This window comes from Amblyomma americanum, chromosome 9 (assembly GCF_052857255.1).
Source record: "Amblyomma americanum isolate KBUSLIRL-KWMA chromosome 9, ASM5285725v1, whole genome shotgun sequence".
Classification (NCBI taxonomy): Eukaryota; Metazoa; Arthropoda; class Arachnida; order Ixodida; family Ixodidae; genus Amblyomma; species Amblyomma americanum.
Window position 1 is genome coordinate 81,365,360 of NC_135505.1, and position 15,610 is coordinate 81,380,969.

At 45.2% G+C, this 15,610-nt stretch overlaps 1 protein-coding gene across 1 annotated transcript; it reads right to left on the reverse strand.

Annotated features, from left to right (window-relative positions):
• Positions 1-463: 463 nt before the first annotated feature.
• Positions 464-1,186, reverse strand: LOC144103462 (uncharacterized). Its single transcript, XM_077636172.1, has one exon. The coding sequence runs from the start codon at positions 1,184-1,186 to the stop codon at positions 464-466; it is 723 nt and encodes a 240-aa protein (XP_077492298.1).
• Positions 1,187-15,610: the final 14,424 nt, after the last annotated feature.

A 15,610-nucleotide genomic window follows, 5' to 3' on the forward strand; every position in this document is an offset into this window, starting at 1 on the left:
TGAAAAAACAGCAGGTAAAAACTGGATGTAATCGATCGGAAAGAATCAGAATATAGAAATAGATTGAATTTTAAATGGGCCGATCAGGAAGGTATCTTTTCACGATAACTCAAAAGGCAGTGCCTTAATCTGTGACACACATTTGTAGTGCGTCATAAATATGTAGAAGTATTTGAACATCTTATACTCGAGTGTGGTGGTCTCCATCCTTATCTGAATGCCGGCGCAGTCACTCTCTCCGAGGCCCTAGGGTTTAGAGATATTGTTACGTGGTCCAGGCGGGAACGACATGAGAACGCCCGGGCACAGCACACAGGTCAAGAGCACAGGGCGGCCCGCACAGAGCACCAGGCACAGAGCACCGAATCCCAACGCACGCGCGCCTCCGAGAGACTTCATTCATCTCTTCTTCTATCCGTTGCATGGCCCCCGGTCGCAAAAAAAAACACCGTCTCGGTGGAAATTAGGGCGGGGCTATCACAGGTGCGAGGGCCTCCAGTTCACGTCGGACGATCCGGGTGACTGAATCGGTGACGGCAGGGGCGTCCGAGGGCGTGCGGGATGGTGATCGGTGGTCCTCACAGGAAGATGTCGCGGCCGTGTTGGGAAGGCGAGAAAACGACGGCGAAATGCGGCGGTCTTTGACTTGTTCAAATCGACGGCACTCGTTTATGATGGAGTCAATTGAGGTACAGTCTTTGCAAACAAGCAAGTGGAACGCATCGTCGGCAATGCCTTTGAGCACGTGGCCCACTTTATCGGTCTCACTCATTGCGGCGTCGACCTCGTGACAAAGCGCCAAGATGTCCTGAATGTAGGCCACGTAGCTCTCGGTAGAAGGTTGTGCTCGAGTAGCCAGCTGTTTCTTGGCGGCGAGCTGGAGGTCATCACGTCTACCGAATAGCGTCTTCACCTTTTCCTTAAAGGTGTCCCAACTTGTTAGCTCTTCCTCGTGGGTCTCGTACCATACGCGCGCCGTGCCATTGAGGTAAAAGGTGACGTTCGCGAGCATTAGCGTAGGGTCCCACCTGTTGTAGTTGCTGACACGCTTGTAGATGTTAATCCAGTCTTCGACGTCCGAGCCATCTGTTCCGGAAAACGTGCCGGGGTCGCGAGGAGGAGCAATGATGACGAAATGAATGGTAGTGGGGGTAGTGGGGCTCCTGGACCGGCCGGGTGGAGCCATGGTGGTAGTCCCGGCCTGACGAGTACTACGAAGCTGCGTGGTGGGCGCAGCGTAAAATCCGCACCTCCACCAAAGATGTTACGTGGTCCAGGCGGAAACGACGCGAGAACGCCCGGGCACAGCACACAGGTCAAGAGCACAGGGCGGCCCGCACAGAGCACCGAATCCCCGAGCACGCGTGCCTCCGAGAGACTTCATTCATCTCTTCTATCCGTTGCAATATCAATGGTCATTTGTATGAATCTCGGTGAAACTTCGTTAATAGATAAAATAGAACCAAGGCATCACATTTTCGCGGATTGTTTCAACACCCGATCGTTCCGGTCATTTCCACATCGGCGTCTCACAAGCTCTCATGCTGGTGATTACGTCTGCCATGCTTACAAGAGTGACTGACTGCGACTTGGGCATGTGCCGCCCTGGCAGGCAGCATTAAGAAACTCTTTCCCCACGAATACCTGTTCGACTACTCAACGTTCCCACGCTTGCCTGAAGGGAAAACTTCACTTGAGAACAAGAACTCTACATTTAGTCTGGCAACCGTGTCGGCCGTTTCGTGCTCTGCGGTGAAGAGGCGTTAAGAAACGACGACACTTGCAGCGTGAGAGCTTCATTTCTAAAATTCTTTCTCGCTTTAAACAAAAATTATCTCGATAAAAATTTGTGAAATGAAGGGCAATAAAGGGTTCTACGAAACCCGTTTTTGTTTGCATTTTTACTTGGAACACTTCCGGGTGAAATTAACGAGTGTTTTTGGCTCAAACAGGAATTTTTCTAACGTTAGTATTTTCATACCTTGATGTGCAGTCTTGTCACCTGTTATATTTGTGATAGATACTAGATATATAGAGAAACAATATGGCTTTTTGCGAATTTCTGAGAGCAAGTTTATATTAGATAAATATGACAAATATTTTACAATTGCATTATTTCTTAAAATAATTTTCTTGTATTTCTGCCGAATAAAGCTGCATGCGCCGAAAAATATCGAAAGCTGAAATCTGTGCAAATGTAAACCAAAGAATTTGTATTGTTTTTTGTAATTTGACTATTTTTTAATTATTCAGCAGTGCCTGGTTTGTCGCCTTTTCTAAATATTGAAACTGCCCTTACCTCCCGAATAAATTATTTACGGCAAAATATTTAAGGTTTATTACGCACATTAGCATAACTTCCGATAAATTTTTCCAAAAAAATTGGAGACGGTCAAGCTCAACGTCAGGGAAGTTTGGCGTAGAATGACCTTAATAGGATGGCAGCGACTAAACACAACAATCGCTTTAGCAGGCATGAAACTAGCACTCCAAAGATAGTAGTTCGTTGCCCTGAATTCTCTGCTATTTTACTTGCAGCACTTTGGACTTCGCCTGTTTTTTCGTACCATGTGCTTCTCTTCTTACTGTGTTTTCAAGCGTGTTTTCACAGCGATACGTAGTTTTTGGTTAAGGAGACACCCAGAGTAGCGGCAAGATCAAGGACAAAGTTCGGACCGCAGTGGTAACAGCCTACTCTATCACGCCCTCTGAATCTGCATCTCGGTGTCGTTCTGACCGAACAACACGCTTTCCTTCACGTAAGTAAATGTGCTGACGCATAGTGCCTTCGTCTATTTAAAGATTTCTATCTTACATACGGGCGTTAAAAAAGCTAAGCCATCATGTAAGCCTACAGGTCACCTCACGAACGGTTCTGAATTTCGCTTTTCATCTTATAAGACACTTTAAAGCGGGAGCAAATGATAATTCAGGAGAATTGGCGGGCTTCGCGACAGTAGGACAAATTCAGTGCAATGATTTCTTCGATAACATGTGTTGTTTCGGGCCATAAGGGTCTTTGATCTCAACTCGGGCTCGAGCTTCTTATGCCGACGTGGTTGGAGTTGTCGTGTGGAGTCCCATAAAAATTGTCGGATTTTCGGCGAGTTGGTGATCAGTTTGGTAGAGGAAATCACAGTGCTCGAAACGAAAGAGGGAAGAAACACGAGAGGACACCAGACAAGCCAGCTTTCGGCCCGATGTGCCGAATCAAGGAGTCCTCTAGCTGCTGTACAGACCTTCGTGCGAGAGGAAAGCGCTTCGAAAAGGAACGATGACTTGTATATTGAAAAACAAAAAAGAACTGCTAATCGAGGCGCTCAGCAACTCGCATTTGCTGAAGCGATGGTCACGATGACTTTTTTCTCTTTCTCATTGGGTAAGTCCTATAGGCGGTGCATATGGACACAAATAACGCCACGAGGTATAAACAAGCGTCGGCTGCGGTGGAACATATATCCGTGGTCGGTATATATCAGACCCAGTTCCCGCTGGCCTCTATTTTCTTGCAATTGTCTGAATAAAGCGGTATAGAAGGACAAAAAAAAGCGTGCAATTTAATTTTATTTATTTTTTCTGTTCTTTATTCGCTTTTCAGTGCTTGAACATAAGGTTGCCATTGCGCCACTGCACCACTTTTGCTAGCGCTTGGTGCGAAGATCACTGACCTCATCGAAGGTTCTGCCCCAAACTCCTCTGACCATCGTCATCCTGACTATGCCTACTGGAAGGTGAAGACCACTCCATTATTTCTATAATTAACTTGGTCTCTTGCCATCTGAGGCCACGTTATCCCCGCAGTATTCCGTATCTCAACCGCGCGTGTAACTTTCTGCCGCCCTAAGTTACGCTTGTCTTCTCTTGAAACCCAGCCCGTTAAGCTTAGCCACCGTCGATCATCTTGCCTGGGCATTAGATGCTCTGCACATGATCATTTCGTCTTGATTTCGACTATGATCTCATTAGGTCGCGTTGGTACCCTCAACTACTCTGCCCTCTTCCTGAGTCTCTTAACTGTGACGTACTGAGCATGAAGGAAAGAAGACATAAGACAGGAAGACACATGAGACGCACGTGTGCCCCACGAGTCTGCTCTAGCCACATTCCTTTGTGCGCTGCACAGCTCCATCATGAAAAACCATCAAGCCCAACAAGGCATGTTTAACACTTAACGTTACACCTATCATTTAACTTTCTGCACCTCGCTGCGTTGCCGTCACTTAGGTCCACGCTTTTCGTTTGCTTAGATTCAGGCGCCAGAGGTGGGTACCGGTATGTGACAGGTAGTATATACTTTTTTGTTTAGGAACACTGGTAAACTGCCATTGATTATCTAAAGGTACTTGCCAAGTGCGCTGCACCCCATTCATAAGCGACAATTTCACTGTCGCGGTTTCGGTCGGCAGTCCTAAATATGCATTCCTTAGTCATTTCTATCGCCTGCGTACCTATCGTACACTGCTGTTTTCTTCCGAGGCTATTGATTATAACTTCAGTTTTCTAGATATCAATTTTAACACAGCTGTTTTTGCGTGTTATCCACTTATCGGGAGCCGCCGCGGTGGCTCAGTGGTTATGGCGCTCGGCTGCTGACCAGAAAGACACAGGTTCAATACCGGCCGCGGCAGTTGAATTTCGATGAAGGCAAAATTTTAGAGGCTTGTGTACTGTGCGATATCAGTGCACGTTACAAAAACCCCAGGTGGTCGAAATTTCCGGAGCCCTTCACTACGGCGTCCCTCATAGCCTCAGTCGCTTTGGGACGTTAAACCCCCTAAAACCAAACCACTTATCTCTACATACCAACTCTCCCGAACAGCCACACTGATATATAGCAACTGGTAGTATTTTGCACATTTCTTTATCACTCGATCGATAGTGAAAATATGGTCCATTGACGCGTACCCTAAAGTGGGCCTAAACGAAACCCTGCCTGGTCCGTGGTCTCTTGGTGGTCTGGTAGCTTGGTTGACGTCTCTCCGTGTTGTTTTAGCGTTTTAAAACATTTTTTCTTAACTGATAACGGCATAGATGACAAACAGCAATTTCTTTTCCGCAAATGGCACCTATACTTGTCGACCGTGTTCTCCAAAGATTTTATTGTATCAAGTACGGTTGTGGCATACGTTGAGTGTGCGAATTGTTTTATCGGTTAATTCTAAGAATCACAACGATTCACTCGGAACGAGTGCTTCACAGTGAATAATGGGAATCGCATAGAAAAACGAGACTCTCTTGAGGTTTTAATCCATTCCGCAGCATGTTTATAACTCGCTCGAGTGACTCTGCAAAGAAATGTTGAAAGGCCGTAATCTTGAATATTCGCACTGACATGAACACAAAGTAGGGTAGGATGGTTTGATTCGATAATGAAACAACACGAGAAAAGGAGGCACGAGAAATGAAGGAGACACCACGAAAACCGCACTTTCGTCCCATTTTTCGCACGGTAATACGCACTCAAAGATTGCAACATTAAAACAATGGATATGTAACAGAAGAATGTGGCTCAGAGGAGCATAGGTCGCTTTGCAACGCCCAACATGAGAGGGAGAGAAAGATCAACGCAATGGCGGTGTGGTTGACTAAGGGACGCCCAATATGCGACCCTACACGTGGGAAGAGGAACGGAGGGAGAGATAGGAAGGGTGGAGAGGAAAGAGAGAGCACTTTTTCAGGTGTCCGTAGGTCATTACGAACAGGGTACACAGGGCAGAGACTTCAGGTTTATAACCTTGGACTCAGTCCTGAGTCCTCCAGAAAATTGAAAATTGCTTTCATAGCTGTCTTCTGCGATGAAGGTTTAGTTCAAAGACCGAGAATCTTGGATTTTCTTAGCGGCAGATAATCTAAGCGGCGGAGCGCTTCAAGCGGGAGAACACACTTAGGCTCAAATCGAGGACAGTCACAAAGCAGGTGCTCAATTCTCTCGTTGCCCCCACAGTTGTCACATGTAGGAGGGTCTGCCATTGCGATTAAGTGAGAGAAGGCACTTGTAAATGCCACTCCCAGCCACAGGCGACACAACAGCGTGGCATCGCAGTGGGAGTGGCGAAGTAAGGGGCCAAGGCGGTGCAGACAGCACGCATTGTGTCTAGGGGAAGATCATGACGCGAAAATCTCATTTCAGCTAAGCATTCGCAGATGTCTCGCTGCGTAGGCTCTTGTCAGTGGTATACAGACAATGTTCGTACTGCCGCAGTCCGATCTCCATGATTTTCCTCCAAGAAATTGGAGTAAGTGTGCGGTGCAGACTAGATTTTTTTTACAAAGATGTAATGGGGTTTAATTGTAGATTCCGAATTTTTGATAAACCCTAAAAAAGGACGAAAAGCACGATAGGCTATGGTGTGACCGACCAAAGTTAGCGGGCATTGAGTCATGTATTTGTGCGCAAATTCTACTTTAGCGCATTTTTCGCGTGAAACGCTCAGACCTTGCCTTTAGAAAAAGGTGGAAGTTACGAATGCATCCCGCTGGAGTCTGGCTCGCGCCTGGAGACGAGTCGCAGAGGAGGCTCAGATACAAATTTTGTCGGCATACAAAGAGGCGGCATTAGATAGGTTGTCTGGGAGTGCTACATGCGTCAGATTAAACAAAGTAGGGCTGAGAACTCCGCCCTGGGACACGCCCCCGTAGGTGTAATGCATGGGTGTCGATCCAACTACACACATGATGACAAATTCTCTTTCAAACAGGCAGCTTTGTGTCCCCATAAACATCTGTCTAGCGATTCTAACAACGTCTAGGGCATCAAGGATGACTTCTTGTAAGTTATCGTTAACACCTTTGACGTCAAGAAAAAGTGTCGCGCACACGTGCTCCTGGCATTTCTGTTGCTGAAATGAGGGTACAACATCATTGACGTGGTCCTTAGAAGAGCGGCCCCGCCGAAAACCCACCATGGCATTAGGGCACACTTTATGGTGCCCAAGGTGCCACTCAAGGCACGTCAGAATCATTCCGTTTTTCCCTCACAACTGGCCAGACTACGTGCCTATATGATGCCAGGTCGAGCGTGGATTTGCCTGGTATTAGTAGTGGCATCGTGGGACTGGATTTTCACTAGGGAGAAACAACGCCCTCTTGCCATGACCTGTTGTAAAGTTTGAGTAGCTCTCTACGCGCGTCGTTGGCAAGCGAGCGCCGCGCAGCATATGTAATGCCATCTGGAACTGGTGAAGATGAACGCTCACTTTGCCTGCCAACAAAGATTCAGGCAAAGGAATCGGAAGGAAGGAAGGCCTCAGACGTTGCTGGCACATACCCACTACGGGGGAGTGGCCAAGACACAGGCGGTTAATTACTGGATTCAGGAAAGTTTTGACGGGAAAAGGAGTGGTAATAGTATGTAGTCTGAGAGATTGGAAGAGGGAAGGAAAGCGGTCCAGTTAACTTGGAGATCAAAGACGGGACATTTGCTTAATGTGCATAATAGTACACAATGCCTGTAATGCTGCAATGTCGTACTGATTGAGGGCGGGAAAAAGAAATTAGAATGGGAGTCGCTGCGTTTCTTGAAGAAAAGTTTGCACAGCAGAGCGCACACTCCTGTCGCTTCATCCAAGCAAAGAAGCGCCAATGGAAAGAACAACCGCGGAAGACACAGGCAAGCCCAGTTGATGAAATGGAATGTGCAAAATACTCTTCCTCAAATAAGAAAAGCGGCGGCAGAACAGCAGGAAGTGATCTATTGTCTCAGGTTCGGCACAAAAAGGGCACAGTGGGGAAGCTGCTAGGCCAGAGGGTAGAAATTTAGAAGGGGAACCCGGCAACGCAAGCGCGTGAAAGAGACCTCTAGTCTGCGTGAGGCTGAGGGCGATCTCCACACCTCTGCATCGTCGTCCTCTTTTGTGCACACAGTTCCCCACATTGAGTGAGCGTGGCTGCCATGTTACAGATAAAACAAAGAAACAGCTATTCCCCATGGACGCTCTTTCAAACGACCATGTATTTAATATCTTCATTACACAAATAAGCACTCTCCTAAAAAGAAAATAGCGAATTCTTCAATGCAGGACTCGCTATTTGGCTCTGTACAATGTGTTTCAGATTAGAATTTACACACTTTTTAAAAATGGACTTTTTGAGAGAGACGAGCGCTTTTCCGTCATAGCATTGTCAACAATGAAGAACATCTGAATACCGTTAAGAGGTGCTATCGGGTTGGATAACTATAAATGGATAGTTAACATACTGTTAGTTACCTTGTTTGCTTAGAGGCGCACGGCGCACGGTGTATGTTATCCATACCATTTTTCAGAATATGCAATACGCGATTTCCCTTGGTGCTGTGGCACAAAAAGTTTGCATATTTTCACCAGGTACGTGCACTGTAGGGTTGCTTTGCCTGCAAGCTTCTCGAAACCGCATGTATATTGTTTCGACGTAGGCAAAAACTGTTCGGCCAAAAGCGCCAAGGGCAAGCGGTTTCTAAAGTTCTTAAAACTGACGTGGACATTACGGTGGTCTACACGCCTCTCAATAATTAAGATGCCCAAAACAAGTAATTGAGAAGTTAACTATTCAATATTTGTTAAGCAGCCTCCTAATTACCTTGCCTTAGCTTTATTTTGATATACTTCACCAGTGGCATTGCTATGCAGAAAAAAGATAAGTCAAAAAGCCTGTTTTTAAAGATTGTGTAAAAGTCTTATGGTAAACACCCTGTAAGCAATTTGTGACCGTAGGTACAGGTCTACGGCCATTCCATAATTTTCATCAAAATTTGGGGCGCTAATTAATTACGATAGGTATATCTTGCTCCCGGTGAGATTAGATCTACATATTTGCTGGAGATTAAGTGCGATGAAAAAATGGTGCTCCTCGGTGAGCAAAACGCATTCGGGTGATGCACGCAAAAAAGACTGCGTAGGAGTAGGGAGCGCTAGGTGGGCCTGTTAGAGGTCATCGGCATAATTATTGTGGCAGAGGGTAGAAACGGACGTCTTCCAAATTTATTTCCCGTTTTGTAGTGATAGCTACACTATGCCAGCCAATTCGCGAGGTCAGCGTGGCTGCGCGCTGAGCCGTGGCACCACCGCTCCGCCAGCTATGCGCATGCGCGGATATACGTCTTAGCCCGCAGCTGGTCTGCACGCCGCGCGCTTTGTCAGTTGTGCGCATGCGCCGAGTGACGTCAGAGCACGCAGCTGGTGCGCGCGCTGCGCGCCTACATTACGCTAGCTTGAAAGCTAGCATAACTGATGGGCGTGTTGGTAGCATTTCGAGCATCAGTGTGGCGGCGCCGGCGCACCAGCGAAATCGAGTGAGGGAGGAGCGAAGATAGGAGGAGAGAGTGAATCTACATTTAGAGACGAAGTTGAAGGAACGCCCAGCGAAACTCAGCGGTGAAAGACTGACTTTGCAGTTCGCCTGAGTGAGTTCCACTCGATCAGCTGTACCTATCCCGCCACTCCAGTTTTAACCAGAGCTAAACCACAGCCATTTTTTAGGCTCCCAGTTTCATGCTGGCCGCGGTAAAATCGAACGCGGGGCTGCGATTCTGTTACGAGTTTTCGCCGTGCGCACCTTCCCCGCTGGACGCACAAGAACGCTTCACACATCAGCGCCAGCATGTATTCTCGGTAATCCAGCTACAAGCAATGTTGACCTCTGTCAACACAGTAGGCGGTCATCCAGTTGGCAAGTGACAGTTGCGGCCAAGGTTGCGGATGGCTACGTTTAACAAATAACTCTAATTTTGAGCTGGCTTGGATTCGTTTTCATCAATGTAACAAGATTCAATTGTAATGCCTAATTGATTAGGCAATCAGTCGTATAGAGGACCGTAGCCTTTCGATGTGATTAGTCTACCACAAACCTTCTACTGGTCTATCGACGAGAAGTACTCTGCATAGAAGAGGTGGTCTTAGGTTTTTTCTACCTGGTGTGGAGAAGCAATATTCCTTTGTACTATTGTCTCGGCAAAAAATGAAGTATCATGTAGCACAGCATACGATCACGAAGAGTTAAGGAAGTAGCGGGTACACCTCGCGTTCAACTCAAGGTTAGTGCATCTCGATTCCTAAGGAAAAGCATACAGACTCTCAGCAATTTTTAGCTCGTCGTACCCTTATCTGAAGGCCATGTGAATTGTCCACTATAAGACACCACATCGAGGCAATGTAAAATGCGTCGGTGTCCTAGAGTATTGTAGTTGACTGATGAGACAAACTTTCCGAACTTAGGTTATCAAGCTATGGGAATCGCCGCCGCACACACAGGCACATGTTTGTGCGATGACTTATATTCGTTTATAGAATTTATAGCTTTAACTGTCGGCTTAAAAATTGCAGATCTTGTTTTGGAACCTACAGAAAGAATCTCCTCTCATGACATTCTTACGCGGCTACAAATCCTTCTCTTTGCATTCCGGGAATTCGCAAGCATTGAGCTGGCCTCGTTTGGAGAAAAAGCTATTTTTCTGTTATCAGATATATGCAAGGTCCTTTAAGACGCCCCAATGTGCCCCTCGTTTTTTTTTGGCCATAATTTAAAATGCACGCTTTTTAAAAATAATTTTATGCTGTCCGCAAGAAAAAGCCTCAAACTTTGCCTATATGAACCATCATTGACGAAAGCTCAAGCTGTTGAGCTCCTGACTTGAAGCCAGCCGGTGCCCAGATTAAGTCATTTATGACTATGTTCTCAGCTGCATCTAAAAGGATGAGCACATAGACAGTTCGCACATGTGTGTTTCCGCCGTTCTCTTATTTGTACGGAATTAGGCTCAAGCAAGTAAAAAACTAAGCATCGTGCACGTGTCGCCTGTCAAGAGGACCTTCAAGAGGATAATGTTGTGGTACTATGGCGACTACATCTGAAATGTCATCGATAATCGGATAATGCCTCAAGTCACGTCCCTAACTAAAGTCTAGGTGAATATCTCCATGGAAGTGTTGCACCTTTTGGTGATAGAGCGGCTGCTTTTGGAGCAAGAATTTCACCTCTGGTTGACAGTGAGAAAAGCTTAGCTCGCTGATGTAATCGCTTCAAAATATTACGTGTTCCTGAGAACAAAAGAAGAAGCGACCACGTACTCATCAATTGCATGAAAAAGTCGGCAGGGAATGTCTTCAGAAATACCTCGGGATGGCTTACACACAGAGTCTTTTAAAAATCATTTGATGAGAAAATTTGTAACCTATGATAGCATTAACCTGCTTCTGTCGGCTTTGCGATAATTTACTGCTGCCAATAATTTTATATAAATCTATCGACTTTTCCAGCCATTTAAGGAACATGTGTGTTTAGGTTCCGATAATATCCAATATTATTATTATATATTATAATAGTCCCCCAATGTCATCCTCTGCTGTGTATGCTGCTCGTAAGTAGAAAAGCAAGGCCCAAATTATGGTGCGAGCCAAGTAGACTAAGAACGTCCTGAAGAGACAGTCTGAACAAATCAGCCACGGCACAAACCCGAAGTGGGGGCTCTAGGAGCACAGCAGGAACAGTGTGCGCCGTGACAGGACCTCTTCACAAACCATAGCCGCACTGTGTATGCATTGCTTCATCTTTACGTTGGTTATTGCTCGCACCATCTGGCGCTGATCATGCGCGTATCGTTATTATAAGCGCTCGTAAATTTTGTCTGCATATTTTGTGCCGTAAGCCACGTTTAAAAAGTGAACGTCTTTAGCATGTGATAACTATTGTGCCTTGGAGGTAGAAAATAGCATTAAAAGATTTTAGTGGTGAGATTAAAATCGGGTAAAAAGCAAGATTAGAGACATTCTTGGATCTGGTCACAGAGCGGCGTACTTAGCAGCATGTAAGTAGAGAAATGATAGTCGTTATGGGGTCTTTTATAACCCCTGCTGACCATATTTACACAGTAACGTTCACTCCAAAGTCGCATCTCTTTGGAGCATAGTATCTGTAATGCAGAATCTGATGTCTTATGCGTAGTTAGTATCACGTACATTCAAACCAAGGGATACTGCGTTATGCAGTGAGATAGGGGAATTATAATTCTTAAAGCTACAGAAGCATCATCACGTGCTTGCATGCAGAAATGGACGCAAATTTTGTCTTTTAATTTCAGGTCTATGGTGGTAAGCGCTGTTTTATATTTTTCTTGTCTTCACTGTGCTTAAAATATGCAATCGACAAATGGTAGCTACTAGCAACAAGCAGTAACCTTTACCACTATTGTCTGCGATGCCCGAAATTCTGTAGATAGATCTCAGACAGAATTAAAATACACCATTGTCTTCAGTGCCGCATCTGGTTGTATTCAGAAGTGCATATGGATACTTGCGTAATGCGCTGTAGTGTTTTGAAAATTATTTATTTTTGAACATTTTTTGTTATAGTATGGTTATTATTTTAGAAGCAAAGAACTTAAGAAGGCAATGAAAAGGTAAGCCACAAGCCGTCCTTATTCCACTTGACAAAATCGCACGGCAAGACGAATTTTGAAAAAAAACTTGGAGGGCCTTTGAAGTTGTCTCTTGAGTTTGCCGAATTTGAATATACGAGAGAAGTGATCGAAGCGGTTTCTGAATTTTGTTTTAAGAGGGAGTTTAGAAAAAAATTCTTCATAACACACAGAAGATCTACCGTTCTAGTTTTGCGGTCTCATTAGAAGGAACTTTAGGTGTTAGACTACTGAATCCGCGCAGCGATTGCAAAGGCAGCACATCCGTTGTTCAGTAACCATAAAGAAAACAGCATAAGTTTCTAATATTTATTCTCAACAATAATCGTCATTATCAGCCTGTCTCGTCCACTGCAGGACAAAGGCCTGTACCATTGCACCTCCAATTAACCCACTCCTTTGCAAGCTATGGCCATCTAATCCCAGCAAACTTCTTAATCTCATCCATCCACCTAACCTTCTGCCGCCTTCTGCTACGCTTCTTTCTCTTGGGATCCACTCCGTTACCCTTAAGGACCAGCGGTTATCTTGCCTTCGCATTACATGCCCTGCTCAAGCCCATTTCTTTCTCTTGACCTCGACCAGGATGTCATTAGCACGCATTTGTTCCTTCACACATTACATCTATATCTTTTCTTTTCATAGCTCGCTACGTTTTCATTAACTTAAGCACAGAAGTTTTGTTAGCATCGACATTTCTTCATATAGATGAGTTCCGGTAAGTCAGAGGTATTGTATACCTTTATCTTGAGGGATATTGTTAAACTGACATTCATGATCTGAGAGCACCTTCTGTATGTGCTTCATCGCGTTCTTATTCGTCTAGTTATTTCTTTCTCATCATCCAGATCAGCGATAACTACCTCCTCTAAATATCATCATCATCATCATCATCAGCCTTACTACACCCACTGCAGGGCAAAGGCCTCTCCCATGTCTCTCCAATTAACCCTATCCTTTGCCAGCTGCATCCACCCTTTGCCTGCAAACTTCTTAATCTCATCCGCCCATCTAACCTTCTGCCGCCCCCTGCTACGCTTACTTTCTCTTGGAACCCACTCCGTTACCCTTAAAGACCAGCGGTTATCTTGCCTTCGGATCACATGCCCTGCCCAAGCCCATTTCTTTCTCTTGATTTCGACTAGGATGTCATTAACCCGTGTTTGTTCCCTCACCCACTCTGCCCGCTTCCGATCTCTTAACGTTACACCTATCATTTTTCTTTCCATGGCTCGCTGCGTTGTCCTTAACTTAAGCTGAACTCTTTTCGTTAGCCTCCACGTTTCTGCCCCGTAGGTGAGTACCGGTAAGATTATGCTGTTGTACACTTTCCTCTTGAGGGAAATTGGTAAACTGCCACTCATGATCTGCGAGAATTTGCCATATGCGCTCCACCCCATTCTTATCCTTCTAGTTATCTCCCTCTCATGATCCGGATCAGCTGTCACTACCTGCCCTAAGTAGACGTATTCCGGCACAATTTCTAGGCTCTCGCTGCCAATTGTGAACTGTTGTTCTCTTGCTAGACTGTTGAACATTACCTTGGTTTTCTGCATGTTAATTTTTAGACCCATCGATCTGCTCTGCCTGTCTAACTCGTTGATCATGATTTGCAGTTCACCTCCTGAGTGACTCAGCAAGGCAATGTCATCAGCAAATCTCAGATTATTTAGGTATTCTCCATTTATTCTTATTCCCAACTGTTCCCAATTCAGGTCTCGAAATACCTCCTGCAAACATGCGGTGAACAGCATTGGCGATATCGTGTCTCCTTGCCTGACGCCCTTCCTTATTGGAATTTTATTGCTGACTTTATGGAGGACTATAGTAGCTGTGCAGTTGCTATATATATCTTCCAGTATTTTGACATAAGGCTCTTCTACCCCCTGATTACGCAATGCCTGTATGACTGCTGAGGTTTCCACTGAGTCGAATGCTTTCTCGTAATCAATGAAAGCTATATATAGAGGTTGGTTATATTCTGCGCACTTCTCTATCACCTGATTGATAGTGTGAATATGATCTATTGTGGAATATCCTTTACGAAAGCCTGCCTGATCATTTGGTTGATTAAAGTCTAACGTTGCCCTGACTCTATTAGCGATTACCTTAGTAAATACTTTGTAGGCAACGGATAGTAAGCTGATCGGCCTGTAATTTTTCAAGTCCTTGGCGTCTCCCTTCTTATGAATTAAGACAATGTTTGCATTCTTCCAAGCTTCTGGTACAGTCGAGGTCATAAGGCATTGCGTATACAGGGTGGCTAGTTTTTCTAGCACGATGTCCCCTCCATCCTTCAACAGATCTGCTGTTACCTGATCCTCCCCAGCTGCTTTTCCCCTTTTCATTGCTTCTAAGGCTTTCTTTACTTCATCTTTCGTTACTGGCGGGATGACGCATTGCTGTGCACTGCTGTCTTTCTCATTGGCGCTCTGATTACATTGGCTACTGTACAGCTCAGTGTAGAACTCTTCGGCTACGTTAACTATCTTATCCATATTGCTAATGACATTGCCCTGCTTGTCTCTTAATGCATACATCTGGTTTTTACCTATGCCTAGTTTCCTCTTCACTGTTTTTAGGCTACCTCCGTTCTTTATAGTATGCTCGATTCTCTCCATATTAAACTTCCTTATGTCGGCTACCTTGCGCTTATTTATTAACTTTGATAGCTCCGTTAGTTCTATTCTATCGGTAGTGTTAGATGCCTTCATGTTTTGGCGCTTCTTAATCAGATCTTTCGTCACCTGAGATAGCTTCCCGGTATCTTTTCGAACTGTCCTACCGCCTACTTCTACTGCGCACTCCGTAATTATTGATGTCAGGTTATCGTGCATTGAATGAACATCAAGATCATCTTCCTCAGTTAAAGCCGAGTATCTGTTTTGCAGCGCTATCCTAAACTCCTGTCCTTTCCCTCTTACGGCTAACTCGTTAATGGTCTTCTTCTTCGCTAGCTTCTTCCGTTCCCTCTTCAAGTCTAAGCTAATTCTAGACCTTACCATTCTATGGTCGCTGCAACGCACCCTTCCGAGGACGGCCACATCCTGAATGATGCCAGGTTTAGCGCATAGTATGAAGTCGATTTCATTTTTAATCTCACCATTGGGGCTCTTCCAGGTCCACTTCCTGTTTTCTCGTTTGCGGAAGAAGGTATTCATGATCCGTAAATTATTTCTATCCGCGAATTCGACTAATAACTCTCCCCTGCTATTTCTAGAG

What these genes read in the sequence shown, in the direction of transcription:
- LOC144103462 (XM_077636172.1), bottom strand. Translation starts at nt 1,186, where the DNA reads ATGGCTCCACCCGGCCGGTCCAGGAGCCCCACTACCCCCACTACCATT.